Consider the following 14,657-nt stretch of genomic DNA (forward strand, 5'->3'; position numbering starts at 1 on the left):
GTTTTTAATCAGTGTTGAAGTGAACAACAGTCGGTGGGACACGTCGTTCTCTGCTGAAAATGAATAACTGCTGCTGATCCCCCTGTCGGACAGGTGTCGTTAGTGCAGCTAATGTTAGGCTCACCATGGACTGAACTATTGTATCGGCAGGGTAGATTAGCCCTAATCCTTCTCGGATCTTTAATTTCAGTGTTTTTGACTTGGGCATTTCATCGGTTATTTGCCGCTTAGTTTTCAGTAGGCAGCGATAAAGTTCCCAAACGCGTCTTTATTTTTCACACGCTCGCACACGCCTCCCTCCCTCCTCTCCCACCCCCTTCCCGGAGAAGGTATTGTGTCATTGGTATCGGCCGAACCCCCCCCCCCCACCCTTCCAGTAGTAAAGATGGCGCAGGCACTGTCAGAAGAGGAGTTCCATCGAATGCAGGTAAAATGCTTCTAATACGACAAAGTATCAAGTCGAATTGGGTCACATCGCGGTCCGGGTTGGTAATAAGAAGTAGGGTTCGCTGGGCATTCGGTTCATGAAGCTTTCGTTCGGAAAGCAGGGGCGAGAACAGTGCGGATGTTTTCGTAGGCCAAGGTTGCAGCCTCGGCGTCGAGTGGGCGTTTGTGACCGAGTGTGATGGCGATGGGAGCCAGTCCACTCGGCGGGGAAGAGCCGGCAGAGAGACGGAGCTGCGTGGGGAATAGGTAATGCAGAAAACAAATAAGCATATTGATCAGTGCATTGACAGGCTGGTTCACAATTCTGAATTCGGGACGTCTGAGCAGCTAGTCTTTTTGCAAACTAGCTGACATTGTTTGTTTTTTTAATGGAGCAGCACCGTTCTAGTCGTATTCTCGTTAATAAGTTGCCAGATTTTGAGTTTTGCTGGCCAGTTTCTAACTAAATGCCTGAATCGGGATGGGGGGACTGTTTTTCCTGTAGTCGACCGCATCCTGTAATGAGGTCCTGAGTGATGGAGAGAGCCGGGGCTCGCAGTCCGAGCCCGGCGGTGGGTATCAGGTCGCTGTTCGGATGCAGAGCTCGACTCCTGGCTCTTCAGCCGCTGTATTTATTTTGCTGTGTTGTGACATGACGTTGCGCTCTTGGCGGAGTGCGGCTGTGCCAGTTAGAGCCGGTGAAAAAACGTCGGGGGTCCTTCTGTGAGCACATAAGCCCCCAGTCAGCTGTGACAGTCTGTAACTCTGCCAAGCCAGTGATCCGCACTTTCCTGGGTGAGTCAATAAAATCATAGCGCTTATGTGCTGCTGTTCTCGATGGCCAGCCCTGTCCAGCCCTGTCCAGCCCAGGGTGTGGTGGATGCTAGATCCTTGCTCAGTGGCTCTTGGAGTAGGTGGGTTGTGTGGCTGTGGATTAGGTGGAAGGGATTGAGTCCGATCTTATGAGGAACCACCCCCTCCTCACCCCCAATATATTCACAGACAAGGGGTCTATAAATATCGAGCGGGGAGCAGTGCCAGCTCCTGTCTGCTTCAGAGAGTTAATTCCACACTGGAAGGTAGTCCATTAACATTGTAGCACTAAACCGGAGTCCTTCTTGCTGGCTCTTGGTGTCGAGCGGTGTGTGTGTGTCACACAGGGCAACGTAGCCTTAAACCGCTAAACCTCAAACCTTAAACTTTGCTTGTCTGTGCTCACCTGCTAACGAGGCCTGCCTTCGGGAGCAATGGCTACTCTTACTTCACTGCAGCTGATAATAATAAATAATAATCCTGACACTTGTATAGCGCTTTTCAGGACACTCCACTGACAGCGCTTTACAGGTAATGGGAATCCCCTTCACCCCCACCTGTGCAGCCCCACATGAATGATGCTCCAGTCCGCTCCCCTCACACTAGCTCTCAGTGGGGAGGAGAGCAGAGTGGTGAAGCCAGTTCAGAGAGGGGGGTTATTAGGAGGCAATGATTGGTAAAGGCCAGGGGGAAATTTGGCAGCACCCCTACTCTCTTTGAGAAAAGCCCTGGAGTTTTTTATGACCACAGTGAGTCAGTTTTTATGGCTCTTTAATGGATTTTATGGATTTTTAAGATCTTTTTTTACAGTATAGTGTTCCCGTCACTATACTATTAGGACCCACACAGACTGCAGGGTGAGCGCCCCCTACTGGCCCCACTAACACCTCTTCCAGCAGCAGCCTTAGCTTTCCCAGGAGGTCTCCCATCCAGGTACTGGCCAGGCTCTCACCTGCTGAGCTTCAGTGTCCTCAGCTGCTGGGATCTATGATTCCACAGCAAGCAATACCTTTCTAGGAAGGGAGTGCATCCACAAACATTTCAACTCCCAAGGGACAGGAAAGTCCCTTTGGTCCAGCAAAGAAACACTCCGAATGCACATAAACCAGAGAAACAAGGATCAGCAGTGTGCTGGGAACCACCTGCAAGAGTTCACATCTACATGCTAAGCGAGTTAAAGATGATATTAGAATATGCCAAACCGTGCTACTATAGATACATCCACAGGACCGCTCATAAAGCAGCTCGATGAGACTGTATTCAGATATCAGCCTGTAGGTTTCTGAAAGATTTGAAACCTCCTTGCAGACATAATCAGAATTCCATAGTTCTGAAGTGGTGGACAGTGAATGGGATCATTGGAATGTCTGGTATTTTTTCCAGGGAAAGTGAAAGCAGTTGGGCAGTCACATGGTTGTCACACGAGAGATTCTTGCAAGCAGGGATTTTCATACATTGCAGAGATCAGTCCTGTCTGAGCTGTAACGCTGAGGCAAATTGCAGCGCGAAGACAAACAGACTTGGGAAAGCCGTTTACCTGAAGTTATTTAAAAAATAATTTACAGTCTCTCTAAATAATAACGCATTGCAGATTTGTCTTTTAAATAGAGTTGCATTAAACAGTTTAGTATGTTCACCATAAATTCAACTGTTTTATGGGAATTATGTAAGTTGATGTTGACTGAGGTGACTTAACACTTAAAATTGAACCACTGCTTGAAGGCTCTTGACCATCACTGTCCTGCAATAAGTGAAGGAAACAGATTCCCTTTGTAAGAGAGAGGAGGTAACTCTTCACATCTCTTCTTCCTTGTTGTTTGAGCTTCCATTTCCTTTTTATTTTGTATCTTATTTATGGTTCTATCCTATATGATCTGAAATTCAAAGGGGATTTTTTTACCCGCTTGCAATAGCATGGTAACAAAAGAAAAATACAACAAAAGTTCTTCCCCTCATCATTACATTATAAATGTTCACATTGATATTGAAAATAACTTTGAAAACTGTTTTTATCGGCACAGTGGCACACACATTAGCGCTGCTGTGTCGCAACTCTTAGATTTTAAGTTTAATTTTAGCTGATGGTTCCTTCTGTGTGGAGTTTGCATGTTCTCCCCTGGGGCTCCAGTGGTTTGCCTCCACCTCTCGAAGACAAGCCAGTTGTGTTGTTGGCTATACTAAAGTTGCTTTTCCACATGGTCCAGGAGTGCAGCCCAGCCCTCGTGAAACCACTTTGCATGGAGTTGCTCTGTGTGTGCTGAACTGTCTTCTGCTGCATCTCTGTACACAGAAGTTGTTTTGTAGAACCTGAACCTGTGACCAATGATCAAAATGGTTTAAATGACTAGCAGCCCTTGATCAATGCTCTCATGTGCTCCTCTCCCCCTCTCCTCTCTGCCTCTGACCCTCCCCCTCTCCTGCCCGTCTCTGCTCGGGTTGCTGTGCCTGACTGGATCCCCCACGTCCTCTCCTCTCTCCTGACCCAGGCTCAGCTTCTGGAGCTGAGGACACAGAACTACCAGCTCTCCGATGACCTGCGCAAGAACACAGCTGGTAAGAGACAACACGCGCCGCTGGGCTCTGTGGCCATGCAGAGGCATCAAAACCTTAGTTGGGCCTGAGAGTTTCTGAATTCCTCTGTGTAATTGTAAGTGGCTGGTTGGGACCTGTTCTGTAGATAAGCAAGTCATCATCCTGTCAGTTTTCTTATTGAGGCGGCTTCTGCAGCACGGCTCTTTTAAACGAGCCTGATTGCTGCAGGTTGCGGCAAAAGACCAGAAGCCACATCACAGCTGTTTATGTAGTATTAAACCCCAGAATTGGTCAGTGGTTTCCTTCTAGTAGCTTCCTAGTTTGAAAGTGGCAGCTGTGAGTCTGCCGGTTTGGTTTGGTGCTGGAGCTGTGTGCGCCAATCCTGGATAATAATGTAGCCCAGAGTTTAACCAGCGCTGTCGGTGCCTTAGGTGTTTGACAGGCAGGTGTCCCTTCAAGGTCATCTCTAGCCAAGGACTGAGGTGGTCAGTTCTGGTCCCAGAGGGATGGTGTATCTGCAGGTTTTCAGTCCAGCTCGGCTCTTAATGAGCTCAATTAGCTCCTTACTGGCTTAATTGGACCAGTTTACCAGCTTCTCCCAGCTCTTCAGATGCTGGTGCTTAGCGGAGATCTAGAAAACGTGCAGACTCGCTGAACGGCCCTTGGGGGCTTTTGTGTGCATGTCTAGAGTGCTCAGCATGTGTTTTGCTGAGTCTCCTGTGGTGTGAAGTAACAGGTTCTGAAGCGCTTGTTCCTCTGGTGTTGCAGAGCTCAATGCCCTGCGCCAGAAGACCTCCACCCTCGAGAAGGATCTCCTCAAAGCTCAGAAGGTAGGACAGAGTGTTCACTGCTTTTCCAGAGTCATGTCAGTGAGAGGGTGGAGTCTGTGCACCAGCTCTCTCTTCTTCCCAATGCTGGTACTATATCTGCTCCTGTTGTTCTGTCCCAGCCACCACTGCCTAAACCCACCACTACTACTGTTGCCATTGATACCAGTGCACATTATGCCACCCCAGACACATCTCTTGTCACCTAATGAAATAGTATCGGAGGACAGGGTGGAATAGACAGGCTTTGTAGTCTCTTGCTCTCATCCTCAAGATGGAAGTGCATTTAAAACTGAGAGCAGGAGGCTCCTTTTTACACAAAGGGTTGTGGGATTGTGGAACAGGCTACCTGGCCATATGGTTGAAGCAAATTCTTGGATCAGTTAGCTGCTAACTAGCAAATGGGCCAGATGGGCTTACTGGTCACCTAGCGTTTGTAATTGTTCATATGTGCAGAATGAGAACGGTCTTGTGCACCTGTACCTGTGAGCATATGTATATAGATTTGTCTATATCTGGGTTTGAATCTCATAGATTAATTTTGTTTTGCAGGCTCTTGGCAAGAGTAAAAAAGCTCAGGTGAGTCTGTTCGTGAGTTGCAGGATGACAATTTCTGAGTCTTTCCATACCCAGCTTGGGCTGGTTTAAATAGATAAAAATCGGGGAAAAAATAAGCTGTTAAGTGGAATAAACCAAGTAGTAAGACTTTGAGCCTTTTTCTTCTCCAGTGGATGCAAAGAAGGTATCTTTATTTTGACAGCTGCACACACTAATCCAATTAAAAACTTAATAGGTTAATTAATGAACAGTTTATCAATGTTTAGCTTAAGTCCTAGTAATTCTAATTTTAACAATTGCTAACATTTGACCTTTACAGTGTGCATATTCCAAAACAACGAGTGCAAAACAATTGTGCTAAGTAATTGATGTTTGCAAAATCTACATAGATGAAACCTGCTCGAGACATTTTGGGTCTGATTGTGCAGATTGGAGAACCATTTTAACAAGAGTAGAAACAAGACTTCCATAGCAGACTCGTTGATTCTTTTTAATTCAGGCGTTAACAACACAGGGGCTTTGTGTGTATTGGCAAAACAAGCTGACGAGCCAGGCTCTGTAGGAGCTCAAGTTGTCGGGGGCTGGGAATCTGACTCCTGTGTCCTGTGTCCTGTGTCCTGTGTCTGTGGGCAGGAAGTGGACGCCCTCCTCAGTGAGAATGAGATGCTCCAAGGCAAGCTGCACAGCCAGGAGGACGACTTCAGGCTGCAGAACAGCACCCTCATGCAGGAGCTCTCCAAGGTGCTGAACTCTCCTGCAGCCCACACCTGCAGTAGCTGAAGCTGAGCTGATCTTTCATACACAGTAGGACAGAATTCTTTATTGCCACACAGCAAGACCTGGCGGAATTTGCTTTAGATAAAGCTAGAAAACTTGGAGAAGCAGACATATAGCACAATATTGAACTACAAATATAAATGAAAAGACAAAGCACAGTCATAGTCACTTATATATGTAAGCGTTCATGCTGATGCCTTTTGTGCCCAACAGTCCAAGTGGACATGCCCTCTAGCTGTTAATTCATTATTTAAGCTATTTATTTCTTTCATGTCATCGCCAGCATACATACAGTGTTAATCTTCTTTTACGCTGAAATTCGCTTTCACCTTTGGGTTTACTTTCATGTCTTTGATATTCCACTTGTTTAACCTAAGTAAACCCGCTTTTGCCCAGAGGGATTTTTAAATACATCTGTGTATAATATAGTACCTTCTGTTCCTCTGTCAGCGCTGCTTTTTTCATGAAAGGAAACGCTGCTCGGCTGAAACTAGAACAAATAAACACAGCCGGCATTAAAGAGCAGTAAGCATGAGAGGTTCAGTCACGGATATCTTGTTTTCCTGAAAAGGGCGTTTACGTGTATGTTTGTGCTGACTGCTTTGCTCACCACGCAGCTTGTGAAGAGGTTTTTAATCTCCCTGTCGAGAAGGCGACAAGAGAAAACATGATTTGCTTTGCGTCTGTGTGATTAAGACATATACCTGCTGGTGTTTGCAACATTAACGTTCTTCCTTTGTGACTTCCTGTCAGCCCCTGCTGCCCGGGCTGTGTGTGGGCTGTTGTGTAAAAGCCGTCTCAGGGCTGGAGACGTGTAGGCACGCTCATGCTCAAGTAGCTCTGGCCAGCGAGTGGGTACACACGATCACAGTGATGTTTTCGTTGTTCATTTTTTAATGAGAACTGATAAATACAGCTAGCGAACACAGGTCCTGGAGGGGAGAATCTGAAAGACTGGAGACGACATGGATGTTAATGAAGGAGGGTTTTCAGAACAACCTGAGCCTTATTTTCATTACATAAATAAAAATGTGCCGTCATCAAGCAGAAACTCTATTTGCGGGGTTGAGATCAGTTCAAATCCAAGGCTGTAGCTGTAGCGTTTTGTAGTCTAGGTGTTGGTGGGCCAGTAGGTGGCTCCATTGGACTGGAATTTCCTGACCAGTGACCCAGGGTAGTGACAGGGGCAGGGTGTGCAGGAAGATGAAACCATCTTTCAGAGGTTAACAGGATGAACTGGTTACTTGGTCATTAATGATATGGCACTGTTCAAAAGTGTAGGGCTTAGCCTCGGTGTCTGGCTAACTTCCACTTTGGGCTTGTGTAGTTGCAGTATGTCTTCCTTAGACTATCCTCTTGATTCAGCTGTTGCATCTTCTCCCCCTGTCTTGCTGTGTAGTGGGGCTGCTGGTGCAGACTCACCCAGCCGTTCTTCATCACATTTCTGTGGATCAACCTATATGTTAATGCGTAAATGCAAGGAAAAAAAAAGTAGCTCATTTTGAAATGTCTTTAAATTCTTGCTTAAATTCATTTCTGTGCTTCATTACTAGCTGAAAAGGTTATTTATGCATTCAGCTTCATTGAAGTTATTGGCTTTCATGATGTTGGACTGAGAAACAGAATTGACATAATTTTTTGCACATCAGCAGCAGGTAAGAAGGCTCTTGTAATGCCTTCAAGCTGTGGGAGTCTGAGACACTGAAGCTAATGTTGTCTCCTCCAGCTGTGCACCCAGATCGAACAGCTGGAACAGGAGAACCAGCAGCTGAGGGAGGGGCAAGGGGTGGAGCCAGCAGCCACAGGCTCCGCCTGTAGCCCCGTGGATGGAGAGTTACTCCGCCTCCAGGCTGAGAACTCTGCTTTGCAGAAGAAGATGGCAGGTGAGCACAGCGAAGGGGGAGCCTGAGATTGGGGTGCACAGTTTCTGGAACCACTAGGCACGGTATAGGGCAGGAAGTTTCCAGCATGCATTGTGCAGTGGAGGGTTGGCTTCTAGCAGGCATTTCACACGTTCTGCTCTCTGCCCTCCCTCTTCAGCCCTGCTGCAGCACCGTGAGCAGGAGGAGCAGAGCCAGGCGGGGGCCGAGGTCAACGGGCTCAGGCCCGCGGCGCTGAACTGTGTGGAGCAGAACCCGGGCCAGGCGGATGCGGGCGGGGGGGGAGCCGGCACGCCAGAGAGGGTGCCGAACGAGCGGATCGAGCAGGTGGGCCTGGGACCGGGGAGGGGTGTGGCCGTGCCGCTGTGGCCCGGCCAGCGCGTCCGGTCCTGATCCAGTTCAGCTTCGCGTTGCAGTGCGTTATCCTGAGCGTACTGTCTGTGCACAGAGCTGCACGCATTTCTCATGAGAAGTTTGTGTTTGCTGTGGTGTCTTCTGATTGTGCAAATAAATCCAAACCTCTTGAACTTAGAATCCTGGAAGCTGCCAGAAGAGACAAAGCATTGAAGATCTGGATATAGATGGAGCATAGAATATCTATGCAGATTTAAGTATATGAGTACTAGTATTACTATATAAGTAATTAGTCTTGTGTACCATTTCTGTAGCTGGAAATAATGAGCTTTTTAATTCATATCGCAGGCCGAGGCAAAATGTGCCAAGCTTGAACAGCGAGTGAAGGAGTTAGGAGGTGAGTCGGGAGTTTTATTTTGTTATGAAGGGTTTTGCTCTCCGGGAGAGGGAAGTGTTTCTGTGGGCTGCAACTGCTGTAATTACAGTCCGAGAATAAAATCATCCAGCACTTCTGATAGCACCCTAGTTTAGAAATGGGGATCATCCCTATTGCAGCTCTAGGGGTGCACGGTTTTGAAAGTCTCCCAACATTTAAAGGGAAGAAGCATGTTTTGCTTTTACTTCTTTCATTCTAATGGACCAGCCACTGAAGACTAACCTGTGTAATAGTGTAATGTTTTACAGAACCTTACACTTCAATTGGCAGTGTTGTCTTCCACAGAAATAGTTCTCGAGTTACATATACATGCAAGTTAAAAGGTGTTTTAAATATTCTTTAATTCTTTACACCAGTGAGAAAATTTGTAAAAAAATGTTTAAGTAAGCAAACCTTTCTTTCCGTTTCCATCGTAAATGTCCTGTGACAGTACTGTTTTTAGTTAGTCCAGTACGCAACAGTAGTTGTGGAGTCATTAAGAAGTTGGCTTCTTTGTTCTTAAAGTCTTTTTAGAAAACTACTGTTGTGGAATCCTGGAGGTTTATAGGAGGAGTTATATACTAGAGAAGGCTATTCGGCCCAGTAAGCCTGTTAGTAGCAAATTCATCCAGGGATCCAGCACATCTACAGTGGTGTCAAAAGCCTACACACCCTTATTAAAATTTCAGCTTTTGTTGATGTAAAGGCTGAAATCAAGACAAATCGCGACAGATCTTTTTTCACCTTTAATAAGATCTTGTAACCGACAATATTTAAGTGAAAAACAAATGGATCATTTTTAGGCACAATAATTTTAAAAAAAAATTCAGTATCTTGGTTGCATAAGTGTGCACACCCTTTGTTATGGGGGTTGTAACTGTGTTCAGATTTAACCAGTCACATTCCAGATCATGTACAAAGGTAATTTACCTTCACTTGACATCACCTGAAGTGATTCTGATTAGCCATAAATAAAATCAGCTGTTCATATAATATTCCACTGTATATATGTGTCTGCTACCTGCCAGTATGTATGCAGCAGTATGCCAGTTTGAAATGACGAGCTGGAAGTGTGCACATTGGCGTGCACATGCTCGAGCTGTGTTGCACAGAGTCAGGCTGGCCGACCTCACCAAATGCTGTTTTGACAGAGGTGGAACTCCAGCTGCACACGGAGCAGGAGGAGAAGAGGCTGCTGAAGGCGCAGCTCCAGACTCTGGAGGTAATACCATGGTGATGTACCGGGTTACGTGCGCTAGCATCTGCTGTGGGCTCTATCGTAGGCCTGTTGTGCTCTCAGGCGCTGCAGTCTCCTGTGTGAAAGCATGCTGCAGCTGCAGTGCTGGACAAGGTTATTGCACTGTTCTTATCTGTACCGTTACGGTTGTGTCCAAACCTCCTGGTTTAGGGTGCCTTAAAGGAGCCTTTAGGCGTAACGTCAGGATATTGAGAGGATCGGGGCAAAGCTGACCATCCCAGACTATTTGGGGAGTGTCGGGGAACAGGGTCTTTTTCTTGAGGCAGCTGCTGGAACTTGGTGAATTGATGGAGCAACCGAGAGAGTTTCAGTTTTCTCATCTGGGTTTACACCCTGGGCTCCCTGTTCTTTTACCCCTGGGGGCAGAGGGGCTTCTCCCAGAAGGCTGTGTGATTCCCCTCAGGGTGTGAGTGTTTGTCCCCCCCGCTCTCCGATGCAGAGACTGAAGGGAAGTGGGAATTCTGTCCGCACCTGTACCTCTAAGAAGCTACAGCAAAAGTTCATTGTGAGACAACTGACTGGTTTTCATCTTTTTCTCTTAGTCATCCAAACAGGCAGACCTGACCAAACTGCAGGAAGACCTTGCTAAGGTACCTCGGAGTCCCTGATCTTATTATATTTTATTTAATTGTTGTGAAAATGAAATGTAAAGCATAAGTGTCATCTTTCAACTGCATTCATTCTTTCCGTGGGTTTTGTGGCCCAGCTTACTCTAAATGTAAAGTTTTTAGATGTCAGTGTTTTGGATTTGGATTGAATATAACCATTCATATCCTGGAAGTCAAAATGTGTACGTTACACACTAGCAGAAATACTGTCCGTGTGTTTTTTTATTAGTTTATGTAACTGTATTTTGTCTTTCTTAAATTATCATATCTTCAGCACAGCTGAGTCCTTTAATCAATTTATGCTCTTTGATGTTAGTGTTTTTGCCACCTCCACTTGCACTGTCTCGCGCTGTACTACTGACAGTTCCTCTGTAACAAGCCGTTTTAACAGCACTTGTTAACTGTAAAGTGAAGTTGTTTTAAAAATCCATTTGTTGCTACCACTGCGATGAACACTTTCCCTTTATTCAGGGACTGTGTTCATTTTCCCTGTTTTCCTATTGTTCCAGCTTTCTGACAAACTGAAGAAAAAGCAGGAAAGGTAAGGAGGGACAGCAGCATACTCCCGTCTGGGTATGGCATGAGCTCAAATGGGCCAGGGTGGGCGGTGCAGGTGAAGACAGGTGGGCGGTACAGGTGGGCGATGCGGGCGAAGACAGGTGGGCAGCATGATGTTCACGTTCCTTTCCCAAGCAATCTTCCCTTAGCAGCATTAAACAACAAAGTCTCTGTGCACCACGGGTTAAATTTCTGTAAAAATATTTCAGTACCCGTTAATTAAATGGACAGAGTAGTGGCAACCGACATTAAAGAATTTTCAGAGCAGTGATTGCAGAGCAACGTAGATGTTTTTTTGTTGTCATCTCTTCTCATGTTACTGTGTCCTAAAGGAACCCGTTTCAAAGTGATATCGGCGGGTCATGCGGCCTGTTGCATGTCTGTTGGCCGCAGGATCACTTTGCGAATTAATCTTCTATAGAAAGAGCATCCCAGCGCGTCAGGGACTACAGTCTGGAACAGGCTGTCCAGCCACGTTGTTGAAGCCGATACCCCGGCTTCCTTCGAGGAATGAATGAATGAATGGATGAGACCTCGCATTGGAAAGCGTAAACCTACAGATATGACCAAACGGGCGTGATGCACCGAATGGCTTCCCCTCGTTTGTACCCCTTCAAGGTGCGAATGGCAGGAAGGGGGTACAGCCTGCGGAAAGGGGTGGGGTTAGGTTAGGGCACACAGAGGGTGTGTTAGTGTCCCCAGTCTCTCTGTAACCCCAGGAATCACCTTTGACCTTATTGCTGTGTTGCATCTGGGGAGGGAGATTGCAGTAACAGCCCTGTGTCCTGCTCTCATGCAGCTTCATGCGCCTGCAGGCTGAAAAGGAGGCTCTCTACAACGACAGCAGGTGAGAGCGAAAATCCCCTGAATGCAGTTCTGTCTTTCTTACTGATTGACATGCAATGTTAACTCTTCTTTTACAAAATAAAGTATTTTATGGACAACATCTATATTATCTGTGGTCTGACTGGAACTTTCTTCTGCCTTGTTGACAAACAGCATCTGAAATGTGAAGTTGTTTTTTAAATGTATTTTTAACACAGGAGTGTCAATCACTGAAAAAATAACCTGGTACCTTTGGGTGCAACTCATTAAAACACACCCCAGGGCTTTAAGTAGGGTAAAAGAATAAAACCCACTTTCTGACTTTTGTTTTGCTCCTGTTGGTTATTGGATTTTTTTTTTTCAGGATTAAAATCAGTGAGATTCAGCAGAAGAAAGAGGAGGAGTTGAAGTCAATGAACATTCGGAACCAGAAGCTACAGGGAGACCTGCAGGTGGCCAATCAGGTATCAGTGCCTCCACATGCCAGCCAATCGGGCTGCCCCACTGCAGTCCAGTCCAATGGTCTATGGGGAACTTCTGTCCGCCTGGGGCCAGTGACCTTGCCTCTTGGCTAATTCTACAAGCAGCTGTGCTTCCTGACTCCTTGTCCTGGTCACGTCTGCTCAAGGCTGGGCTCGAGCACTTTCAGAGTAGGAGATACTGTAGTGAAGGCAGTAGTGTTGGGTGGGACTAAGGGGTAATTCCTAAAGAGATTAAAACTGTGCCTCTAGAAAGATGTCAAGGGGACACTGCTTTGCAGGAACTGCAGCCTGACTTGAGCAGGCAGAGTCCACCTGTCTTAGGAAGGGGTGAAATCCGTTTCCTGTGATTCTAATCACTGCAGGAAGGGCGCACTGGGCAGTGTGCCGACGCAGGTGTATGAAAAGCGCAGGCGTGCTGGCCTAGCGGTGTTGCGGCCTGCTCTAATCTCAGGCGTGTCTTTGCAGACCATCAGTGAGCTGAAGGAGCAGCTGCAGAGCCAGCAGAAGGAGCATGAAGCAGCCCTCCTTGCACTCAGAGACCAGGTAACCAGCCCAGGGCCTGCCGAGCCGGCCCGTGGGGCGGAGGTGTGGCGCCGGCAATGCCTGTCCACTCCTTGGCAGCGCCTCGATTGCTTAACTCTTTCGCTGCCAGAGCTTCACCCTTGAGGAGACGCAGTCTGTGCACAAATAACTCTGACTCGGACGAATCCGTGCACAAATTATTCCAGATTGAAAGGGGAACTATCGCGTGTTGAAATGGATTTGGCAGTGTCTGGTGTGACACTGAGTTTGATTGTGCTGGATGTTCTTCAGACCTCGGTTGTGGTTTCTGTGTGCACAGCACAGCAGAGCCCGAGGTGGTGGTATAGCCTGCTGGATCGTAGCGGGCTGCGTGCGGAACGTGATCATGGTCCCAGGGTGACTGCTCTTTCACGGTAGCCAACAGCTACAACCAGTTCATGAGGATCTCCCTCAAGATCAAGCCCCACCCCCCACTCTGTAGGAGTAACTCTCGGGAGCTGAAGGCGGCAGTTTGCAGGAGTTTTCTCTGGCTCTCAGGGTTGAAGTCCCTCCTCCATAATTAAGGTTGAACTGGAGGACAGGCTTGATGTGGAATAGAAGGAGAGGGGCAAAATCTCTGATAGATCATTGGTTGGCGGAAATGGCTGATCCAGGCAGATGGATCTCTGTCAGCCAGGTTTGCAGGATTGGACTTGTCTGCCAGACCGACATTTAAAAAAGAGGTGCCATTCTCTGGACAGGAAAAGAAATGCAGAAAGAAGGTAAAATCCTAGTGTCCTTTTCAGTCCATCCCCCAGAGCTGCTTGTTACTATTAAAGAGCTGTTGCTCAGGGGCCTTGTGAACCATGCAGATAGGGAAGTGGAACAGCAGTCTGCAGAGCCACTAATGAGTTGTCAGTTTATAATGACGCCCAGACTGCTGGTGCTAATCTCTGTGTAAGAATTGGACCCCTTTGCTCCGAGTGACACCAGGAGTTGAGAGTGCCAAATGCACTCCGTGCCTTTAATGTCTTCCTGACTTATTGAGGGAGATTCTGTCAGTACAGTTTAAGTTCAGCAGCCCTGGCAAGACTTCTTGAGCTCTTTAGGTGTTTTCAGTTTCCAAACGTTCCCATTATGTCTGTAGCTAGCACTGCAGGAAAGGAGTTTCTGAAGAATTGCCTTAATGGGCAGCCTTCCTTGAAAGAGTTTATAGGGAGCTGCCTGGCTGTGATTGTCGTTTGTTCGGCGAGGTTCTGCAGATCGCAGAGAAAGAGACAAGCTGTCAGGTTCCTTTTGCTTATGAAAAATCTGCTGCTTTCCTCTTAAGAAGTCCGGAGTGTTAACCCTGCTTTCCTGGCCTTCTGCAATGCAATCAGAAACTAATCCTGTGTCCCGTCCTTTAAATTCAGGCATGACGTGACTCAGCTGTCTTCGTGCCTGGACTTACTCTGCTTCTGTGTTCTAATCTCTTTTTTTCCATCTTCTTTTTTTTCTTCCCATTTCTGGTCTCTCCTTCCTTTCTGCTTGGCTCCTTTTGTCTCCTTCTCCCTCCGCCTTTCCTCACTTCTCCCCTTCTTGCCTCCTTGTCACGTTCCGTTGTGACTCCTCCCATTCCTCCTGTCTCTCTCGCACTCCTCCGATACGACTCCCTCTCTTCTCCTGCTCTTCCCCTCTCTCTCCCACTGTGATACAGGTAGCGTGTCAGAGCGCAGTCAGTCAGGAGCAGGTGGAGAGTATCCTGACTGAGAATGATGCTCTCAGGACTAATCTAGCTGCCCTAGAACAGGTACTGCTCCCCTCTCCTCTCTGCGCAGGCAGAGCACTGGGGAGGCTTATTCTT

The 14,657-nt window shown here is 47.1% G+C and overlaps 1 protein-coding gene across 3 annotated transcripts in view; it reads left to right on the forward strand.

The window, feature by feature from the left end:
* The first annotated feature begins 373 nt into the window (after nt 1–373).
* The window catches only part of gripap1 (GRIP1 associated protein 1), a 44,844-nt gene continuing 30,560 nt past the window's right edge, over nt 374–14,657 (forward strand). Inside the window, exons 1-15 of one of the 3 annotated variants that reach the window (XM_088934222.1) lie at nt 374–427; nt 3,726–3,792; nt 4,540–4,601; nt 5,151–5,177; nt 5,790–5,897; nt 7,660–7,816; nt 7,974–8,140; nt 8,516–8,564; nt 9,734–9,804; nt 10,383–10,430; nt 10,958–10,989; nt 11,806–11,853; nt 12,196–12,295; nt 12,779–12,856; nt 14,511–14,603. In XM_088934222.1, coding sequence (XP_088790348.1) covers nt 386–427; nt 3,726–3,792; nt 4,540–4,601; nt 5,151–5,177; nt 5,790–5,897; nt 7,660–7,816; nt 7,974–8,140; nt 8,516–8,564; nt 9,734–9,804; nt 10,383–10,430; nt 10,958–10,989; nt 11,806–11,853; nt 12,196–12,295; nt 12,779–12,856; nt 14,511–14,603 — 1,149 coding nt within the window. In that variant the 5' untranslated portion in view covers nt 374–385. The remainder of the gene's footprint in view (nt 428–3,725; nt 3,793–4,539; nt 4,602–5,150; nt 5,178–5,789; nt 5,898–7,659; nt 7,817–7,973; nt 8,141–8,515; nt 8,565–9,733; nt 9,805–10,382; nt 10,431–10,957; nt 10,990–11,805; nt 11,854–12,195; nt 12,296–12,778; nt 12,857–14,510; nt 14,604–14,657) is intronic. The other 2 variants (XM_088934231.1, XM_088934214.1) reach the window with 2 other exon arrangements.

This window comes from Atractosteus spatula, chromosome 2 (genome assembly GCF_055471065.1).
Source record: "Atractosteus spatula isolate fAtrSpa1 chromosome 2, fAtrSpa1.hap1, whole genome shotgun sequence".
NCBI classification, from domain to species: domain Eukaryota; kingdom Metazoa; phylum Chordata; class Actinopteri; order Semionotiformes; family Lepisosteidae; genus Atractosteus; species Atractosteus spatula.